Source organism: Triticum aestivum, chromosome 2B (assembly GCF_018294505.1).
Source record: "Triticum aestivum cultivar Chinese Spring chromosome 2B, IWGSC CS RefSeq v2.1, whole genome shotgun sequence".
NCBI classification, from domain to species: Eukaryota; Viridiplantae; Streptophyta; class Magnoliopsida; order Poales; family Poaceae; genus Triticum; species Triticum aestivum.
Window position 1 is genome coordinate 698,616,776 of NC_057798.1, and position 17,223 is coordinate 698,633,998.

Here is a 17,223-nt window from a genome sequence, read left to right on the forward strand (position 1 = left end):
TATAGGGGGGGGATCTCCGTGATTATACTCTTCAAGTGTGCATTGCTTCAAAAGCAAATTCCTCACTATGCACATCTTCAGGGGGAGTTCTTCTATATCTTGCAATCAAATTCCTCAATATCAGTATTTACACTTCATATGTTTATCCCCGTTGAAAACTTAACCTATATTGTCATCAATCACCAAAAAGGGGGAGATTGTAAGTGCACCTAGTGCTCCTTAGTGATTTTGGTGTATTGAAGACTTATAGGTTAAGGGACTGATGCGTTTGTGAGTGTACACAGGTATATAGGTCTATGAGGAGTTTGATATTTACAGAGAAAGTCAACCCCTAAAAATAAAGTTCTTCGCTTGAAGACTTTGGATTTCTGAAGACTTTCTGAAGACTTTGAAAGTGAAGAAATTGGTGTAACCTTGAAGACTTGGTATTCATTCGAGGAACATGAAGCATGAAGACTCTTGTTTTTATAGTTTCATTTTCTCTTTCTTTAGTCATAGGAAACACCGTACTGTTAAAGGGGGTCGAGGAAATACTAAGGAAAAATTTCCATGTGATGCTCAACTCAAAATCCTACACTTACCAATCCCTTCGAGTGAAGCCATTAGAAATCTCATATAGTTCAGTCATATTATTCAGTGACAGAGATGAAGTTCTTCTGGTCTCTGAGGAATTTGTTCTGACTGAGGAGTTAGGAATTCACCAGTGTGAATTGCCTACACAGTGAGGAACATGATAGCCCTGAGGATTTTGATAGTCAAAATTCTGACCGTTGTTGTGCTATGCGCCAGCGGTACCAAAATGTCTACCCACCTAACGGTCATATCAGACAAGGGCATTTGTGTCTTATCATGTTGGGCTGCTCCCTAGGCTATAAATAGCCCCCCCTCAACCACTAGCTGGTTGGCTGCTCCGAGAGAAACTGACACTTGTCATTTGAGAGCAACCCATCCTCCGAGGACTTTGAGCGAAAATCATCAAGTGAGGAAATCCCAAACCCAAACCTACAAAACCCCAAGTGATCGAGCATCACTGAAGAGATTGATCATGCGTGGATCCGACGCTTGTTTCCTTTGAAGACTGTGCATCTTCCAGACGGTTAGGCGTCAAGGTCTAGAGCATCCAAGAGGAATTGTGGATCGCCGAGTGACCAAGTTTGTGAAGGTTCGAAAGTCACCTGAAGACTTACCACGAGTGATTGGGCGAGGTCTGTGTGACCTTAGCTCAAGGAGAATACGGTGAGGACTGTGTGTCCGGGACTGGGTGTCCTCGAGTTTAAATACTCAGCCCCTCCAACCAGATGTACAACTGAGACAGCAGTTGGAACCGGTCTACCAAATCCTTGTCTTCACCAAGCCTACTAGTTCTATTTCCTCAACTCTTTCATTTCCTCATACTTGTTGTTGTGTCCTTGTTCATATCTGTTTGAAGACTTTGACTGAAGACTTTCTCAATTTCTTCAGTTCAATTTCTTCACTCTGTCCGTCTTCTCTCTTGTGTTATCCTGTGTTTACGCTTTTTGTACTCTGTGTTTGTCTTCATCTCGCCATGATGACTATGCTTGTATTCTGTTATGTTACTTTCGAGTACTTATTCCGCTGCTAGTAGTTCTTCATTTAGGAATTTCCTCACCAGCAAATTCCTCAGTGAAGAATTCATAAAAATTGCCTATTCACCCCCCTTAGTTGATATAACACACTTTCAATTGGTATCAGAGCAAGGTACTCCCTTGTTCTGTGTGGTTTTGGTTTAACCGCCTGGAGTTTTAGTTATGTCGACCGCAGGTATGATCAAGGTCTTTGCTGGGTGTCCTACCTTTGATGGAACGGACTACCCCTACTGGAAGAACAAGATGCGAATGCATCTTGAGGCAATTGACAACGATCTCTGGTATGTTGTGGAAAATGGTGTTCCCATAGTCTCACCCTCTCCGAACTCTACTGATGTGAAGAGATTCAAGCAACTCGATTCTCAAGCGAAGAATATCATATGTGGTCATCTGAGCAAAGGACAGTATGGAAGAGTGAGTGCTTTGGAAACTGTTAAGCTTATCTGGGATAGGTTGTCCAAAGTAAATGAAGGAGTCTCAACTCAACATGACTCTCGTGTTGACGTTCTTCGCAATCTCTTCAACCGCTTCAAGAGACTCGACAATGAAAATGTTCAGCAAACCTTCGATCGCCTCACTGACATCTCAAATGAGCTTCAAGCGCTTGGCGCCACCGACATCACCGACCATGAGGTGGTGAAGAAATTGCTGAGATCGCTAGATTCTTCATTTGATACTCTGGCACTGATGATTCAAGAGCGTGCTGACTACAAGTCACTTGATCCCGCTGATATCCTCGAGAGGCTAAATACTCATGAGTTCCAGCTTGCTGAGAAGAGAGATCTGTGTGTCCGGGACTGGGTGTCCTCGAGTTTAAATACTCAGCCGCTTCAACCATATGTACAACTGACACAGCAGTTGGAACTGGTCTACCAAATCCTTGTCTTCACCAAGCCTACTGGTTCTATTTCCTCAACTCTTTCATTTCCTCATACCTGTTGTTGTGTGCCTGTTCATATCTGTTTGAAGACTTTGAATGAAGACTTTCTCAATTTCCTCAGTTCAATTTCTTCAGTCCGTCTGTCTTCTCTCTTGTGTTATCATGTGTTTACGCTTTCTGTACTCTGTGTTTGTCTTCATCTCGCCATGATGACTGTGCTTGTATTCTGTTATGTTTACTTCTTAGTACTTATTCCGCTGCTAGTAGTTCTTCATTTAGGAATTTCCTCACCAGCAAATTCCTCAGTGAAGAATTCATAAAAATCGTCTATTCACCCCCCCTCTAGTCGATATAACGCACTTTCATTCATGAAACTCATCATTATCCTTTTCATTATCAGAAGTTGAGTGTTCATTACCAGATTGAGTTTCAACATCAGAGATATAAACTTCATTATCATTATCAGGAGGTTTTTCTATTTCAGGTTTACTAGAGGTAGGCAAAGTCTTATCATTTTTCTTCTTCCTTTTCTTTTTAGAAGAACTAGGTGTCGTGGTGTTGTTCCTTTGAGAATCTTGTTCAATTCTCTTTGGGTGTCCCTGAGGATAAAGTGGTCCTGAGTCATTTTACCTCCTCTAGTTGTTACTCTAATAGCAAAGTCACTTATATTATTGTTCATTTCATCAAGTAACTCTCTTTGAGATTTAGCAACTTGTTCTAATTGAGTTTGGACCATAGAGGCATATTTTTTTCCTACACCTCTAACATCATTTGAGATTCTAAATAACAAGTCACTTAACCGAGCAATCATATCAGAATTGTATTTCAATTGTTTCATAACATTTGCATTGAAGTGATCTTGCTTTCTAATGTAATTATCAAACTCATAAAGGCATTCGCTAGGATGTTTATTATGAGGATCATCACTATCATTGAATTTCATTAAAGATTTTACCTCTACCACCTTGGGTGGTGGTGGTGCTTCAAGCCCATGTATATCTTCGATAGGTGGTAAATTTTTAACATCCTCGGCCTTAATACGTTTTTCCTTCATAGATTTCTTTGCCTCTTGCATATCTTCAGGACTGAGATATAAGATACCCCTCTTCTTCGGAGTGGGTTTAATAGGTGCTTCAGGAGGAGTCCAATCATCATAATTTTTCAATATGTTTTTCAATAATTCTTCAGCTTGCCCAATAGTTCGTTCCCTAAAAACACAACCAACACAACTATCTAGGAAGTCCCTAGAAGCATTGGTTAGTCCATTATAGAAGATATCAAGTATTTCATTTTTCTTAAGAGGATGATCAGGCAAAGCATTAAGAAATTGGAGAAGCCTCCCCCAAGCTTGTGAGAGACTCTCTTCTTCAATTTGCACAAAGTTAAATATTTCCTGCAAGGCAACTTGTTTCTTATGAGCATGGAAATATTTTTTAGAGAAGTAATAGATCATATCCTGGGGACTACGCACACAACCAGGAGCAAGAGTATTGTACCAAGCTTTAGCATCATCCTTTAATGAGAACGGAAATAACTTGAGAATATAGTAATAGCGAATCTTCTCATCATGAGCAAAAAGGGTAGCTATATAATTCAACTTAGTAAGATGTGCCATGACAGTTTCAGTTTCATAACCATGGAAAGGATCAGATTCAACGAAAGTGATTAACTCTGGGTCGACAGAGAATTCATAATCCTTATCAGCAATAACAATAGGTGAAGTAGCAAACTCAGGATCACATTTCATTTTAGCATTCAGATATCTTTCTTTATACTTGCATAATAATTTCTCTAGATCATCTATATCCTTACAAGCAAGAATATCTCTAGTTGCCTCCTCACTTATAGTATAACCTTCGGGTACCTTTGGCAATTCATATCTAGGAGGACTAGTTCCAGTAGGTGTTTCAGTATTTTCAGTTTCAAGTTCATCTTCACATTCAACAATATCATGTTGTCTTACTGTAGCATTTTGTTCATCACCTAGTGGCACATCATCATCAAGCAAGGTACTAGCATCATCATGAGTAGCATTCATAGCAGAAGTAGCATCATCAATAAGTTGCGACATATCAGAATTAATAGCATGTTCTGGAGTTGCAAGTTTACTTATAATAGAAGGTGAATCTAAAGCAGAACTGGATGGCAGTTTCTTACCTCCCCTCGTCTTTGAGGGAAAAATCGTAGTCTTAGAATCCTTCAGATTCTTCATAGTGATAATATGATAATAATCCCAAGTGACTCAACAAATATAGCTATGCTCCCCGGCAATGGCGCCAGAAAAAGGTCTTGATAACCCACAAGTATAGGGGATCGCAACAGTTTCCGAGGGTAGATTATTCAACCCAAATTTATAGATTTGACACAAGGGGAGCCAAAGAATATTTGAAGGTATTAGCAGTTGAGTTGTCAATTCAACCACACCTGGAGATTAATTATATGCAGCAAAGTGATTAGTGGCACAGTAATATGATAGTTTTGATTATAGTAGTAGCAGCAATAGTAACGGTGACAGTGATAGCAGTGATTTTGTGGCAGTAACGATAGCAGTAGCAATAGTAGTAATTTAGCAAGAACAATATAAGATAAATTCGTAGGCATTAGATCGGTGACTCATTGGATGATATTCATCATGAGACAGTTATAATCTAGGGCGATACGACACTAGCTCCAGTTCATAAATATAATGTAGGCATGTATTCCGTAAATAGTCATACGTGCTTATGGAAAGAACTTGCATGACATCTTTTGTCCTACCCTCCCGTGGCAGTGGGGTCCTATTGGAAACTAAGGGATATTAAGACCTCCTTTTAATAGAGAACCAGAACAAAGCATTAACACACGGTGAATACATGAACTCCTCAAACTACGGTCATCACCGGGAGTGGTCCCGACTATTGTCACTCCGAGGTTGCCGGATCATAACACGTAGTAGGTGACTATAGCTTGCAAGATCGGACCTAGAACATGGATATAATGGTGATAACATAAACGGTTCAGATCTGAAATCATGGCACCCGGGCCCAAAGTGACAAGCATTAAGCATGGCAAAGTCATACCAACACCAAACTCAGAACATAGTGGATACTAGGGATCAAGCCCTAACAAAACTAACTCGATTACATGATGAATCTCATCCAACTCCTCACCAACCAGCGAGCCTACGAAGGAATTACTCACTCCCGGTGGGGAGCATCATCGAATTGGCGATGGAGATGTATTGGTGATGACGAAGATCGAAGATCCCCCTCTCCGGAGCCCCAAACGGACTCCAGATCTGGCCTCCCGAGGAAGAACAGTGCTTGGCGGTGACTCCGTCTCATGAAACACGATAATTCTTTCTACCTGATTTTTTCTGGAAATATGGGATTTTATAGCATCGGTTTGAGGGTCAGCGGGGCCACCAGGTGGGTAGCACCCACCAAGGTGCGTCGGGGGGGGGGGGGGGTGGCGCGCCCTGGTGGGTTGTGCCCACCCAGGTACCTCCTGGCTCTAGAAATCCTCTTATTTGATATAAAAAATCCTCTCAAAGTTTCGTTTCATTCTGACAACTTTTATTTTTGCACAAAAATAACATCATGGTAGTTATGCTGAAAACAGCGTCAATTCGGGGTTAGTTTCATTCAAATCATGCAAATTAGAGTCCAAAACAAGAGGAAAACGTTAGGAAAAGTAGATACTTTGGAGATGTATCACCTATATACATGATCATTGCCTTGGATATCTTCATAATTATCCGCTTTTCTATCAATTGCTCAATAGTAATTTATTTACCCTTCGTATGCTTTCTTTCAAGAGAGAAGCCTCTAGTGAAAACTATGGCCCCCGGGTCTATATTTTATCATATTATTTTCAGATCTATAAAACCAAAAACACAAAAATATCTTGTTGCAATTTATTTACTTTTATCTTATTTTGCACTTTTACTTATCTTTTATATCTATCTCTATTAGATCTCATCTTTGCAAGTAACCATGAAGGGATTAACAACCCCTTTATCGCGTTGGGTGCAAGTATTTTATTTGTGTAGGTGCTATTATTGGAGACTTGTGTGTTCCTCCTACTGTATTGATACCTTGCTTCTTAACTGAGGGAAATACTTATCTCTACTTTGCTGCATCACCCTTTCCTCTTCAAGAGAAAAACCAACGCAAGCTCAAGGAGTGGCAAAGATCCGTGATGGAATCACATTCCTAGAAGGCTTGACCAAAAAAAGGAACGGTACTCCGAAAATACTACTTTTGAAAGCAGTTTGGAGCACTTTTTTTTGTTTTTTTGCCGTGACTTCCAGAAATGTGACTTCATGATGAAATTTTGCAAGCTCTTAGAACATTTGTCAAAGTTTTTCATTAATTTTTTTAGAGTTTTTTGAACTTATTTTCAATGTTTTCGATTTACTTCTTAGCCCGAGCTCATTTGAGCTCGGGTGTAGAAGAGGGCTTGTGAGACAAAGAATTGTTTACACATGGCTGGAGTGGATGTAAATATTCATTTTGAAATATAGTGCAATGGGTTCCTTCGGAGAAAAAAAACCCTATATGATTCAATCATATGAAACAAACAATCAAGGTAGAAAAAAATTCTAAGGATTATAGTTCTCCACTGTCCATATGAAGATCCTTTGAATCAAAGAGGCCCTAAATATAATTTAAATGTCATGCCCATCTCCCTCCTATAGGATTTTGGTTTGTTTGACCGCGTCGTAGGAAAAACAAATGATTCTTTCAAAGAGGTTTGAGTAGATGCTAGAAATCGTATGAAAAGCAATACGGAGAAAATATTAAGAATTTTTTTATATGATTCGATCCTATGAATCAAACAACCAACACAGGAAAATTCCTAAGGATTGTAACCCTCCAGCATCACTATGAAAATCCCTTGAATTAAAGGAGCCCTTAGGATTCTAACAATTACAAAAGTTTGTTTGACCATGCAAATCACAAATATAAAAGTTTGTTTGACCATTCAAATCACAAATATAAAAGTCTACAGCAAAACATAAGGCTCAACACCACAAATATCGTTGAGCCTTATGTTGGAATTCAAACCACAAACATTAATCACAGAAACCAATCACCCAGACTTCATCATCAAAACATAAAAGTCTACAACAAAACACAAGGCTCAACACCACAGGCCCCACCGTCCAGCGAGGCATCAAAGGAAAGAACGGATGGGAGCGCTCCACACGCCGGAGAACATTCGTGGCCGCTTTATTCTGGTTCTAGCTGCACCCCAGCAGCACACTAGTCAAGCGATGCGATGTGATCGACTGACCGAGAGCTGCAATTTGCACAGCATACTTGAGATTTGAGATCTCACCAAAGCGAATTTATTCCCTTAATAGAAAAAGAAAAGAGAAAAGCGAGGGCCAAAAAAGAAAGAGGAAAAAAGAACGAGCCGCCTGTCACGACCTTAGCCGCGTCCGTCCCCTCTCGAGTCCTCGCCCCCCACCTCGCCGCTTCCACCGTGCGCCTCCCACCGCCGCTCCCCGCCCCACACCTGCCCCTCCTGCCGCGCCGCCCCCCTGCCGCTCCTCCCGAGGCGCCGCCGGACCGCCGCCCCTCCCCACCCCGCCGTCCACCGTCCTGCCCCACGCCGCGCGGCCCTCACCCACCGACGGCATCGGTTGCGGCACGGCGGTGCTCCAGCGGCGGCGGCGACGACGCGGTCGGGCGCTGCTGGTGACCACGGCTTCTTCGAGGCCCCGCGGTACGTTGCCCCTGCCCTGTGTTCGTAGCGAATCGAACAGAGAATTAGGGGCGAGCCCCGATCTGGATCGATCGATCGAGACGAGGGTTCGACGATGGTTGTGGACCAATTACGTACGTAGTTATGGCCAGCAACGTCAACATGTGGCGGTAGCGTTTTGTTACCGGGAGATGCCTTGTTACATTACATTTGTGAGAGTACTGTTCCACAATTCTGTGACATGATGTAATGATTTTGCAGGAATCTCGAGAAGGATACATTCCAAGTGAGGAACCACCAGATTTTTAGCAGTTGGTACCTCTGACCTTCAATGGCGCAGCCTCCAGCTAAAAAGACGCTGTCGGTGTACCTGTACATCCCTAACATCATTGGTAAACCTCTGGATGATCGGCTGTTTACATATCAGTATATCACTGTGCTGCTGACCATATCCAGTGTCCAAATGCTATGTTAGAAGAATTATCATCACTATGCCGTTTATATAACTCCACAAGTCCACATTTAACTTGCTGGATGATTCTATTATGTCATTTGCAACTCGAGACACTATCACTGTGCCACCACTGGATTATTTGCCTCTTTAATCAAAGTTATTTGTATCTACAATAGATGTATCATATTTTCCTGCACTAGCTTCACCATTTTGCACTAAGTAGCATGGCACAGAAAAAATAGTAACCAAAAGGAAGCATGGAACAGATAATAGTAAAGGCTCGATAACATAAAAAAGCATGCCACGGAATATTCGGAAGAGTGCAATGTTTTCCCACATACAAATTGTTGCTGGCGTGTGGATTAAATGTGTATGTTTTAACATATGATTACTGTTATTCTGCAGGGTATTTCAGGATCATCATGAACTTCATTGCATTTGCTGTGTGCTATACCAACAGAACACTCTTTGCTATCCTGTACTTCTTCAGGCAAGCATCATAAATTTATCTAAAATCAATTGTGTTAATGATCTTATGCAATTACGTTGTCTCGATGATTCTAACACTTTTGGAAAATACCAGCTTCTTCTGTGATGGCTTGGATGGTTGGTTTGCCAGGAGGTTCAATCAAGGTAACAAGTTACTTCCCTTTTATGTTCAAGCTTTGTAATGTAGTCTGTCCTTCTACAGCGTAGAGGTATTTGTGGCCTTTTCTGTATGTTGAAACTTTGCATTTATATGTCAGTGAACTTTGCAAAAGTAGATGGTAATTTTTTTTTGAAACAAGTAGATGGTAATTAATGATCACAGAAAAATCTGTTTATGCCCTGTTTGAAAGAGATTTTTGTTCTTATTTAATTTCCCTGTCTATATAACACAATAGGCAACTTTTTGAAACTATCTGACAAGTTTATCCTATTGCATGTATCAGCATCAACATTTGGAGCTGTGTTGGACATGGTAACAGATAGGTACTCTTTGAATAAATCATTTAATGATGTATAGGCCAGGTGCATATATTCCGCAGCACGAACTAGTTTCATTTCTCATATTGATCTACTTCAGGGTTAGCACTGCTTGTTTGTTGGCGCTTCTCTCACAGTTTTACAGGTATACAAAATTAGAGCTCAAAGCACTTTGATCGTTGTATATTGAATCTCGATACCTGTCTTAATTTATTCACATGCCACATTGTTCCTTGAAAGTGCTCTGTATACAATTTCTTTTCAGACCTGGCTTGGTTTTCATACTGTTACTTGGGTTGGACATCACAAGCCACTGGTTTCAAATGTACAGGTTAGTTTCTCTATCAATTTGTACAGCTCATGCCAGATTTCTCTTTTGTTCTCCTAGTAGGTACCTAATCCTGTCTCTATAAAAGGAAGATAATAAATATAAACACCAACTATGCTTATGGTGCATAGATTTTTTGCTCATTGTTCAAGAGCTTCGTTTGCTATATTTCGTTTTCTGTCTCTAGTTCAATTATACATCAATTGCTAACCATCTTATGATATAAATTTCTCTACTAGTTCTTTCCTATCAGGTAAGACTAGCCACAAGGATGTGAAGCACACAGGCAATGGGCTTTTGAAGTTATATTATGGATATCGGCCGTTCATGGCGTTCTGTTGTGTTGCTTCTGAGGTAAATGGTTGTTCACACTTGAAACAGCTTGAATGATGAACACAAATCAAGGAATACAAAAAAAGGGCAACCTGGTGCATGTAGCTCCCGCTTGCGCAGGGTCCAGGGAAGGGTCCGACCACTTTGGGTCTATAGTACGCAGCCTTTCCCTACATTTCTGTAAGAGGCTAAATCAAGGAATACAACATGAGCACATTTTGGGGTGTTATTTGGTTGAGTGAGCTGAGTAACACATGGGGCGTAGCATATGGATAGGTGTGGGTTTTAACAGCTTAATACAGGACATATTTGTGACGCCACCCCAATGAACAAGCCCATTGTGCGTCTGCAGTTATGGCCATGGAACTGATTTAACAAACATTATATATCCATCAGAACGCCATATCTGCACATCGAGCACCAATTATTTCATCTTCTCACATGCAAAATTTTCAACTTACAGGTTCTGTACATTATCCTGTTTCTCTATGCTGATGCGAAGTCCACAAGCTTGCTTAATGTAAGATAACATAATCTCTATAGCTGTCTTCTCTATTGAAGCAATTAGCATGCATGTTGCTTATCATCTGGCATTCCTGTATGCTACAGACGTGCAGAGGTATTCTGAAGGAAAGTCCCCTCGTTGTCTTCATGTTCATTTCAACTCTAATTGGGTGGGCACTCAAACAAGTGATCAATGTCATCCAGGTATTGAACAACAACTTTAGTGGAACTAACTGTTATTTGCACATGATCATATATGCAGAGCTCCTTTTTTTTGGCAATTAGGCTGTAACACTCATGTGCTTGTGTTCTGTAATGGTCAAGTTTTAGGCATATGTATATCACCTAGAACAATGTGTTACTCCACATAATTCTGACAGTAACAATGATATCCTCTGATGCGACATTCATGTACATTTCCCGTTTGCAGATGAAAACAGCTGCAGATGCTTGTGTGGCGTACGATTCGAAAAGAGGCAAGTGAGCAAAAAGGACCATGTTTTAGTTTTCATTTGCGCGGGCATATTCAAGAAAAACATACCGTCAGGCGGGCTTGGTTGTAAGGCACATATGGTGGCTCCTTGATGTATCTTTTAACATGTCTCCGGTCCGAGGGTCGACATTCTGGGGGGAAAGCAGCATGTGGAAAGAAAAGGGAGAACTGCTTTTTTTAACAAAAACACAGGGATCGACAAGCTCTGTATTGTGTATGTCTTTTCTACATGATGATTCGATCTTTCTTTGCGTAGCAGCCTCGTGCTTTGGTTACTAGTACTAGGCCAGAAATGATGATGGTGCCTCCCTCCCGTTGTACCAGTGTACATGCCAACATTTACTTGGTTATTTTCTTTGTGGTTTGTAAGCTGCCTGGGAATTGTTTTTCCTCATTCTGCATGAAAGTTTGCTTGGAAATTTTCTTTAAAAATCGTGGGTTCTAAACATGCCACAGTCAACTCAATGCATGCCTAGTTTCCATTTATTGGTATTAAGTACTCCCTTGGTTCACTATTATTATAATATGTTCTAATTTTTTTCCGCTCTAGTGTGTTTGTTCACCCATTTTATTCTGTATGTAGTCCATATTGGAATATCCAAAACATCTTATAATAGTGAATGGGGTAGAATCATTTTGCTCCAGAAGGGAAACAATGCCCTGCCTGTTACGCAGCTCATTTTTAACGGCGCTGCACACCTTCTGTGTCATCGGATGGATATCAATAGCACATTTGCGCACAGAGTCGAAGATATCAGACGGATCGCTGTCAAATGAAAGACGCATAGAGAATTCGTGTCACATAAAAAATGCAGCACCATGGAAATGGACAGCACATTTACAAGTCCACGCAGGTAGAAAACGCACGGCACACAACAAATTTCACACGAATTTTGGCCGATTTCCGCCAAACAGGTCGAGAGCAGCACGGAGATCCGTTCGAATTTCCACGGTTCCCTCCACTGAAATTTACGAAACAAAGCTCTCCCGCCACCGAGTGGCCCTCTTAATCGACCTCCCCGCCGCCAGATCTCCATCCTGCGGCCTCCCGCAGTCGCCCCCATCCTCCCCTGCTCCGAAACGCCAAATCCCACCTGGCCACCTCCCCTGCGCTCCCTCCATTCCCCAAAATCCCGATCCCCTAACCCTAGCCAGCATCGCCCGCCGCGCCGTCGCCATGGACTTCACGGCCCCCTCCTTCTCCCTCGGCCTCGGCTTCGACGACCCGCCCCCCGCCGACGCCGACGACGGAGGCGACCCGCGCGAGGAGCCGCGAGGGTACGAGGCGCCCGACGCGCCCTCCTTCTCTCTGGGTCTCGATTTCGAGTGCTACGACGACGACGAGCCTCGGATCCCTGCCGGAGGCCGCTCGGAGGAGCCGGCGCGGCGGTACGAGGCGCCTGATGCCCCCTCGTTCTCCCTCGGCCTCGGCTTCGACGACGACGACGGGGGTGCCGGCGAGCCCCAGATCCCCGCTGGAGCCCGCCGGGAGGAGCGGCCGCGGCGTTACGAGGCGCCCGACGCGCCCTCGTTCTCGCTCGGATTGGACGACGACGACGGGGGCGCCAGCGAACCCCACCACCTCCCCGCTGGAGACCGCCGGGAGGAGCAGGCGCCGCGCTACGAGGCGCCCGACGTGCCGTCGTTCTCACTCGGCATCGACGACGACGACGACGACTTCGTTGCCGCCGGAACCATGGACCCGGACCCCCTGCTTCCGCAGCCGGGGACGAATCGACTGAGGAGGTTGCGGAGGGGTCCTGCGCCGGGTTACGAGGCGCCCGACGCGCCCTCGTTCTCACTCGGAATCGACGACGACGACGACTTCGTTGCCGGCGGAGCCCTTGACCCGGACCCCCTGCCTCCTCAGCCGGAGACGAACCGGCTGAAGAGGTTGCGGAGGGGTCCCGCGCCGCGATCTATGGTGCCTCCTCCTCCCCCTCCCCTTCCTCCTAGGGCAGCACCACCCCTGGCTACGGAAGCATCTCCAGATTTCAGCCGGAAGGCGGCACCTCTTGGGGATATTGGGAGCTACGAGGACGAAATTGAAGGTTTCAGTGACGAGGAGCCACCACGAGGTGAGGGAAACGCTTGTCTCTATTTGTGGAATTTCCACTTGATTCCGTTACTTAAGAGGTGTTTGTTACTAATCATGCAATTGCGATTTACTCCCTCCGTCCGGAAATACTTGTCATTGAAATGGATGTATCTAGATGTATTTTAGTTGTAGATACATCCATTTTCATCCATTTTGATGACAAGTATTTCCGGATGGAGGGAGTACTATCTCCACATGCCTGCATAAATCAATAAATGCATTGCTTAATATCTTCCATAGAAATATGCAAACCGGATTCATTATGTAATCTAGTATTTGAAAAAATTGAATGGACATTGGAAATGCTGATCTTATTTGTACAATTTTGTGGCAACTTAGTGCATTTTTGTACAGGTGCCCAGGTAGTGTAGCATCCAGATACTTAAACATGCCTTTAGAAATTATGGAATCAGTTTTGGTTATTTTTAGTATAAGTATTGAAAGTTGATTCATTCTGGATCTGTATTTGACAAAAACAGCTGAAATTTACCTAATCAGCCTTGCACACAGATTCATTTTGCAATAGCATCTGCTGTTTCCCTCCTAGACCAGACATTTTCTGCGTAATGAGAAATAAGCAGTTTCGTATATTATGTCTGCTTCATGAACAACAATTAAAATCCTTTCAATTGCAATTTTGATCCATGACAGCAAAGTGCCCCCCAACAAGCAGCTGCTAGCCCAATATACATGCAAAGTTTGCTCCAGTACATAGTTATTTTCCACCATTTTTTACGCACGCCGGTAAACACAGTTTTGCTCAGTGCCGTTATTTAACACACTTCATTTGCTAGAGCAAACTGCCACTAGTAAAAAAAACTGTTTCCTAGCCTAAGCAGTTCAGAGAAATTATGTAAACAGCAAAGTTTCTTGCCTATTGTGGCTTAGACCACACTTGAACTGACTGAATCGACCTGCTTCATTTTTCTGGTGATAGTATCAGCATTCTGTTATTAGGTGGATGAACCTTTAACTATTTTCTATGCGATGTAGCTGGAACTGAATCATCTGAGTATGTTGAACGAACCTTAATAATATGCAGTGTTTTCGTTTGGTGCTCACATGCCCTGCGCCAACTTTTTTCCTGAAACGTGGCTGCAAAAAGTTGGATTATTCATGCTGAAATGTTCTCAATTTTTTTGTTAAAAATGTGTTTTGTTTAGCTTGTAGCATTCTGAAATGAAATTATCAACAACCACCTGTGAGCAAATCCTGATATGGACGAAACAAATTAAGTGTTTTCTCTCAACTGTTAGGTTAGCAAGAGATTTAAATTGAGGTGCTGTGTTCCAGAAAATGAATTTGTTTTGTAGTGTACTGAGCAGATATGTGTTTTTGTGTTGTCAGTAAAGGGAGTAAATAGTGGTGTGCTCAAACAAATTTTATGCAGACACGATCCTTTTCCTTTAGCTCCCTGTTTTTAATCCATGCATTGACAACATCAGCAATAAAGTTGTTGTGATGTTTATCCTTTGAGAACCTTTAGCACTTGTATGATTAAGTCATCTTCTCTTATCTACTTGCAGGCATGACACCATCAGTTGGTAGTTGCAGGACTTCTAGCAATTCAAAATTCTCTCTTCTGAACCGCAGTGTACTGATGTCTCAATCAACAAGCAAAGCAAAGACAACAAAATCTACACCAATGTCAAATTCTGTTGCTTCAAAACCTCTAGAAGAAAGCCGCACGAAGAAGCTACTTCCTAAGATAACAATAAGCCCACTGAGGAAAATTTATTTTGTTGATTCGGACACTGATTCAGATGATAACAGGAAACAAAGTAAACCAAAGAAGCCCATGAGTCCTATCAAGAAGAGACAGGAATCCATGCACAAGTATATGCAGAAGAAGCCTATATTGCAGCAAAACAGTAAATCTGAAGGGAGCACTGTTGTCCAGAAGAGTGAAGATATACTGAAGGACAGTTGGGCAACACCTGCTCTTGATGACTTCTGCAGCGAGTATTTCAAATCTGTCCAACACTCAACGCCATCCCAGCAGACAAAAACCAACAGTATTTCTGGCTCCAAGGTTTCACGACCATACAGCTCTGTTAGTGAAATTGGGGGACATTTCCAGCATGAAAGCACTTCAACCAGAGTTGGACTCGAAGAGAATCTGACGGACAACCATCCACCTGCCATGCATTATTTCTGTCACCGTGATCAGATGGTGCAGAACCTGGTCCGTGAAAGATTAAAGCACTTTGTTCCCATTGGGGCTGGCACTTCCGAGGGAAATGAGTACAGTGTAGAAGAAAATCTGAACTACAGGTAAGACACATCATAATCCATGCTTTAATTTCTTGGTAGTGTCATTTGCTAATTGCTGTTATTTTGCTTCTTTTTAGTAGGAGCCAGTTTGGCCAGAGTAGTGGTGCTAATGATCGGTGGGTGACTCCCAACAGTAGGACTTCTGTCCCAACAGATTTTGGCAAAAGAAGGGTACATGCTGGGGGGAGTCAGTCTGGCTCTGGCCATTGGTTCACTGGAGAGGATGGCAGGAAGGTAAGAACGATTAGTTTTCAGAGTTCCAGTTAATTTTCTGTAAGAGCTTGTTTGGTTGCTACCCTGCGTGCTTCATGCATGGCCTGGAGGCCCCCTGGAACCTGCATGAGAGCTGTTAATGTCCTGAACAAGTTTTTGACAAAATGAAGGCCTTCTAGCCACTTCTGTTTGAGTGCTATGCATTCATCACTTGCTTCATTAATTTTATTATTGCTGCAGGTTTATGTCTCTAAAAACGGACAGGAGTTAACTGGCCGTGATGCCTATAAACAATACAAAAAGGTAAAATGCTTCTCCATTCTGAAAAATAACAAAGATACATCTACTTTCTCCTGGTTTATTCTGTGCTCATATATCCGTTTCGGGAAAAAAAATCTGTGCTCATATATGAAAACCATTTATCTGCCATTCTGCCTGATCTCGGAATAGCCCTAGGAAATGAACTTCTTTGCAATCTTAATACGGTTACTGTAGGGATTGTTTATTCTATAGCTTCAGCACGGTAAGCTAGGAGAAGATAAATCAGTTGAGCTGCACCCCAGTGTGGCTGGGATGATTGTAGTAAAACATTGCTCAATCAATTCTAGAATCTTTTTCTGGAAGTGATAGAATCAGTGCTTTCTTAGAGTAGTGTAATGCCAATGGGCCAATCGGAACAACCTTATTCCGTCCACTGCATTGTTGGTACGGCTATCTGACTACATGTTCCCTGCAGGAAAGTGGCAAGGGATTTCGCAACTTCAAGAAGAAAAGTACAGTCAAGAAGGAAGGTTCTGCTAGAGCCAAGCGGGGTTCTTCTACGGCAAACAAGGCCAGTTCCAGTTCCACAGCGAAGCGAAGTTCGGGAGCCAAAAGGAAGCGATGAGACAAAGAGGTCGGCTGGTGGTCCATTTTTTTTCCACAATAGAGAAGAGGTCACTGTAATTAGTTGCTTCGCCCTGTGCATTTCATCTCTCAAAAATACAAAAGATTATGCTACGGTCGCCTGTTCTCCTCTGTAATATGAACACACTACAACCTTCGGTCGAAACCCTTCTTTGTTATTAAGGTTATTCGGACGACTCAACTGTGTAAATTGTTGTTAAGGGACGGAAGGACGGGCGTATTTGCTCTTTATGGAGGTGATGGATAGGGACATTACGGGTCTTAATGCATGTTTTGTGGTAATTTGCATTCCTTTATACTCCGCAGTATGTAAGTTGAGTTAATATGAGTAGTTCAACGCAGCTGAACTCTACATGGAAAATGATGGAAGTATGATAGACTCGAGGAACCGTTTTCGTTTGACATTGGAATATTTTATTGCAACTTTGGAAACGTTTGACTGATCTGCCATTGACCACACAAATAATTGTAAATCT

At 42.6% G+C, this 17,223-nt stretch overlaps 2 protein-coding genes across 3 annotated transcripts; both read left to right on the forward strand.

Moving 5' to 3' along the window:
* Positions 1-7,883: 7,883 nt before the first annotated feature.
* On the forward strand, positions 7,884-11,662 carry LOC123046787 (probable CDP-diacylglycerol--inositol 3-phosphatidyltransferase 2). Its single transcript, XM_044470220.1, has 11 exons — positions 7,884-8,199; positions 8,440-8,570; positions 9,038-9,122; positions 9,216-9,265; positions 9,565-9,604; positions 9,699-9,743; positions 9,864-9,929; positions 10,166-10,280; positions 10,723-10,779; positions 10,869-10,967; positions 11,194-11,662. The coding sequence occupies exons 2-11, from the start codon at positions 8,510-8,512 to the stop codon at positions 11,245-11,247; spliced, it is 672 nt and encodes a 223-aa protein (XP_044326155.1). The 5' UTR covers positions 7,884-8,199; positions 8,440-8,509; the 3' UTR covers positions 11,248-11,662.
* Positions 11,663-12,290: 628 nt separating this feature from the next.
* Positions 12,291-16,928, forward strand: LOC123046786 (uncharacterized). Of its 2 annotated transcripts, none has more exons than XM_044470219.1 (5): positions 12,291-13,334; positions 14,881-15,628; positions 15,709-15,862; positions 16,082-16,144; positions 16,578-16,928. In XM_044470219.1, exons 1-5 carry the CDS (start codon positions 12,434-12,436, stop codon positions 16,725-16,727), a joined length of 2,016 nt encoding a protein of 671 aa, XP_044326154.1. In that variant the 5' UTR covers positions 12,291-12,433; the 3' UTR covers positions 16,728-16,928. The 2 variants fall into 2 exon arrangements, with proteins under 2 accessions (XP_044326154.1, XP_044326153.1); XM_044470218.1 differs by having other exon boundaries at positions 12,294-13,334; positions 15,706-15,862.
* The last annotated feature ends 295 nt before the right edge of the window (positions 16,929-17,223 follow it).

Coding starts and splice junctions, on each gene's coding strand:
- LOC123046787 (XM_044470220.1), top strand. CDS start 8,510: ATGGCGCAGCCTCCAGCTAAAAAGACGCTGTCGGTGTACCTGTACATC. Junction 9,123..9,215: donor GCTATCCTGTACTTCTTCAG/GCAAGCATCATA, acceptor GGAAAATACCAG/CTTCTTCTGTGATGGCTTGG. Junction 10,968..11,193: donor AAGTGATCAATGTCATCCAG/GTATTGAACAAC, acceptor TCCCGTTTGCAG/ATGAAAACAGCTGCAGATGC.
- LOC123046786 (XM_044470218.1), top strand. CDS start 12,434: ATGGACTTCACGGCCCCCTCCTTCTCCCTCGGCCTCGGCTTCGACGAC. Junction 13,335..14,880: donor TGACGAGGAGCCACCACGAG/GTGAGGGAAACG, acceptor ATCTACTTGCAG/GCATGACACCATCAGTTGGT. Junction 15,629..15,705: donor GAAGAAAATCTGAACTACAG/GTAAGACACATC, acceptor GCTTCTTTTTAG/TAGGAGCCAGTTTGGCCAGA.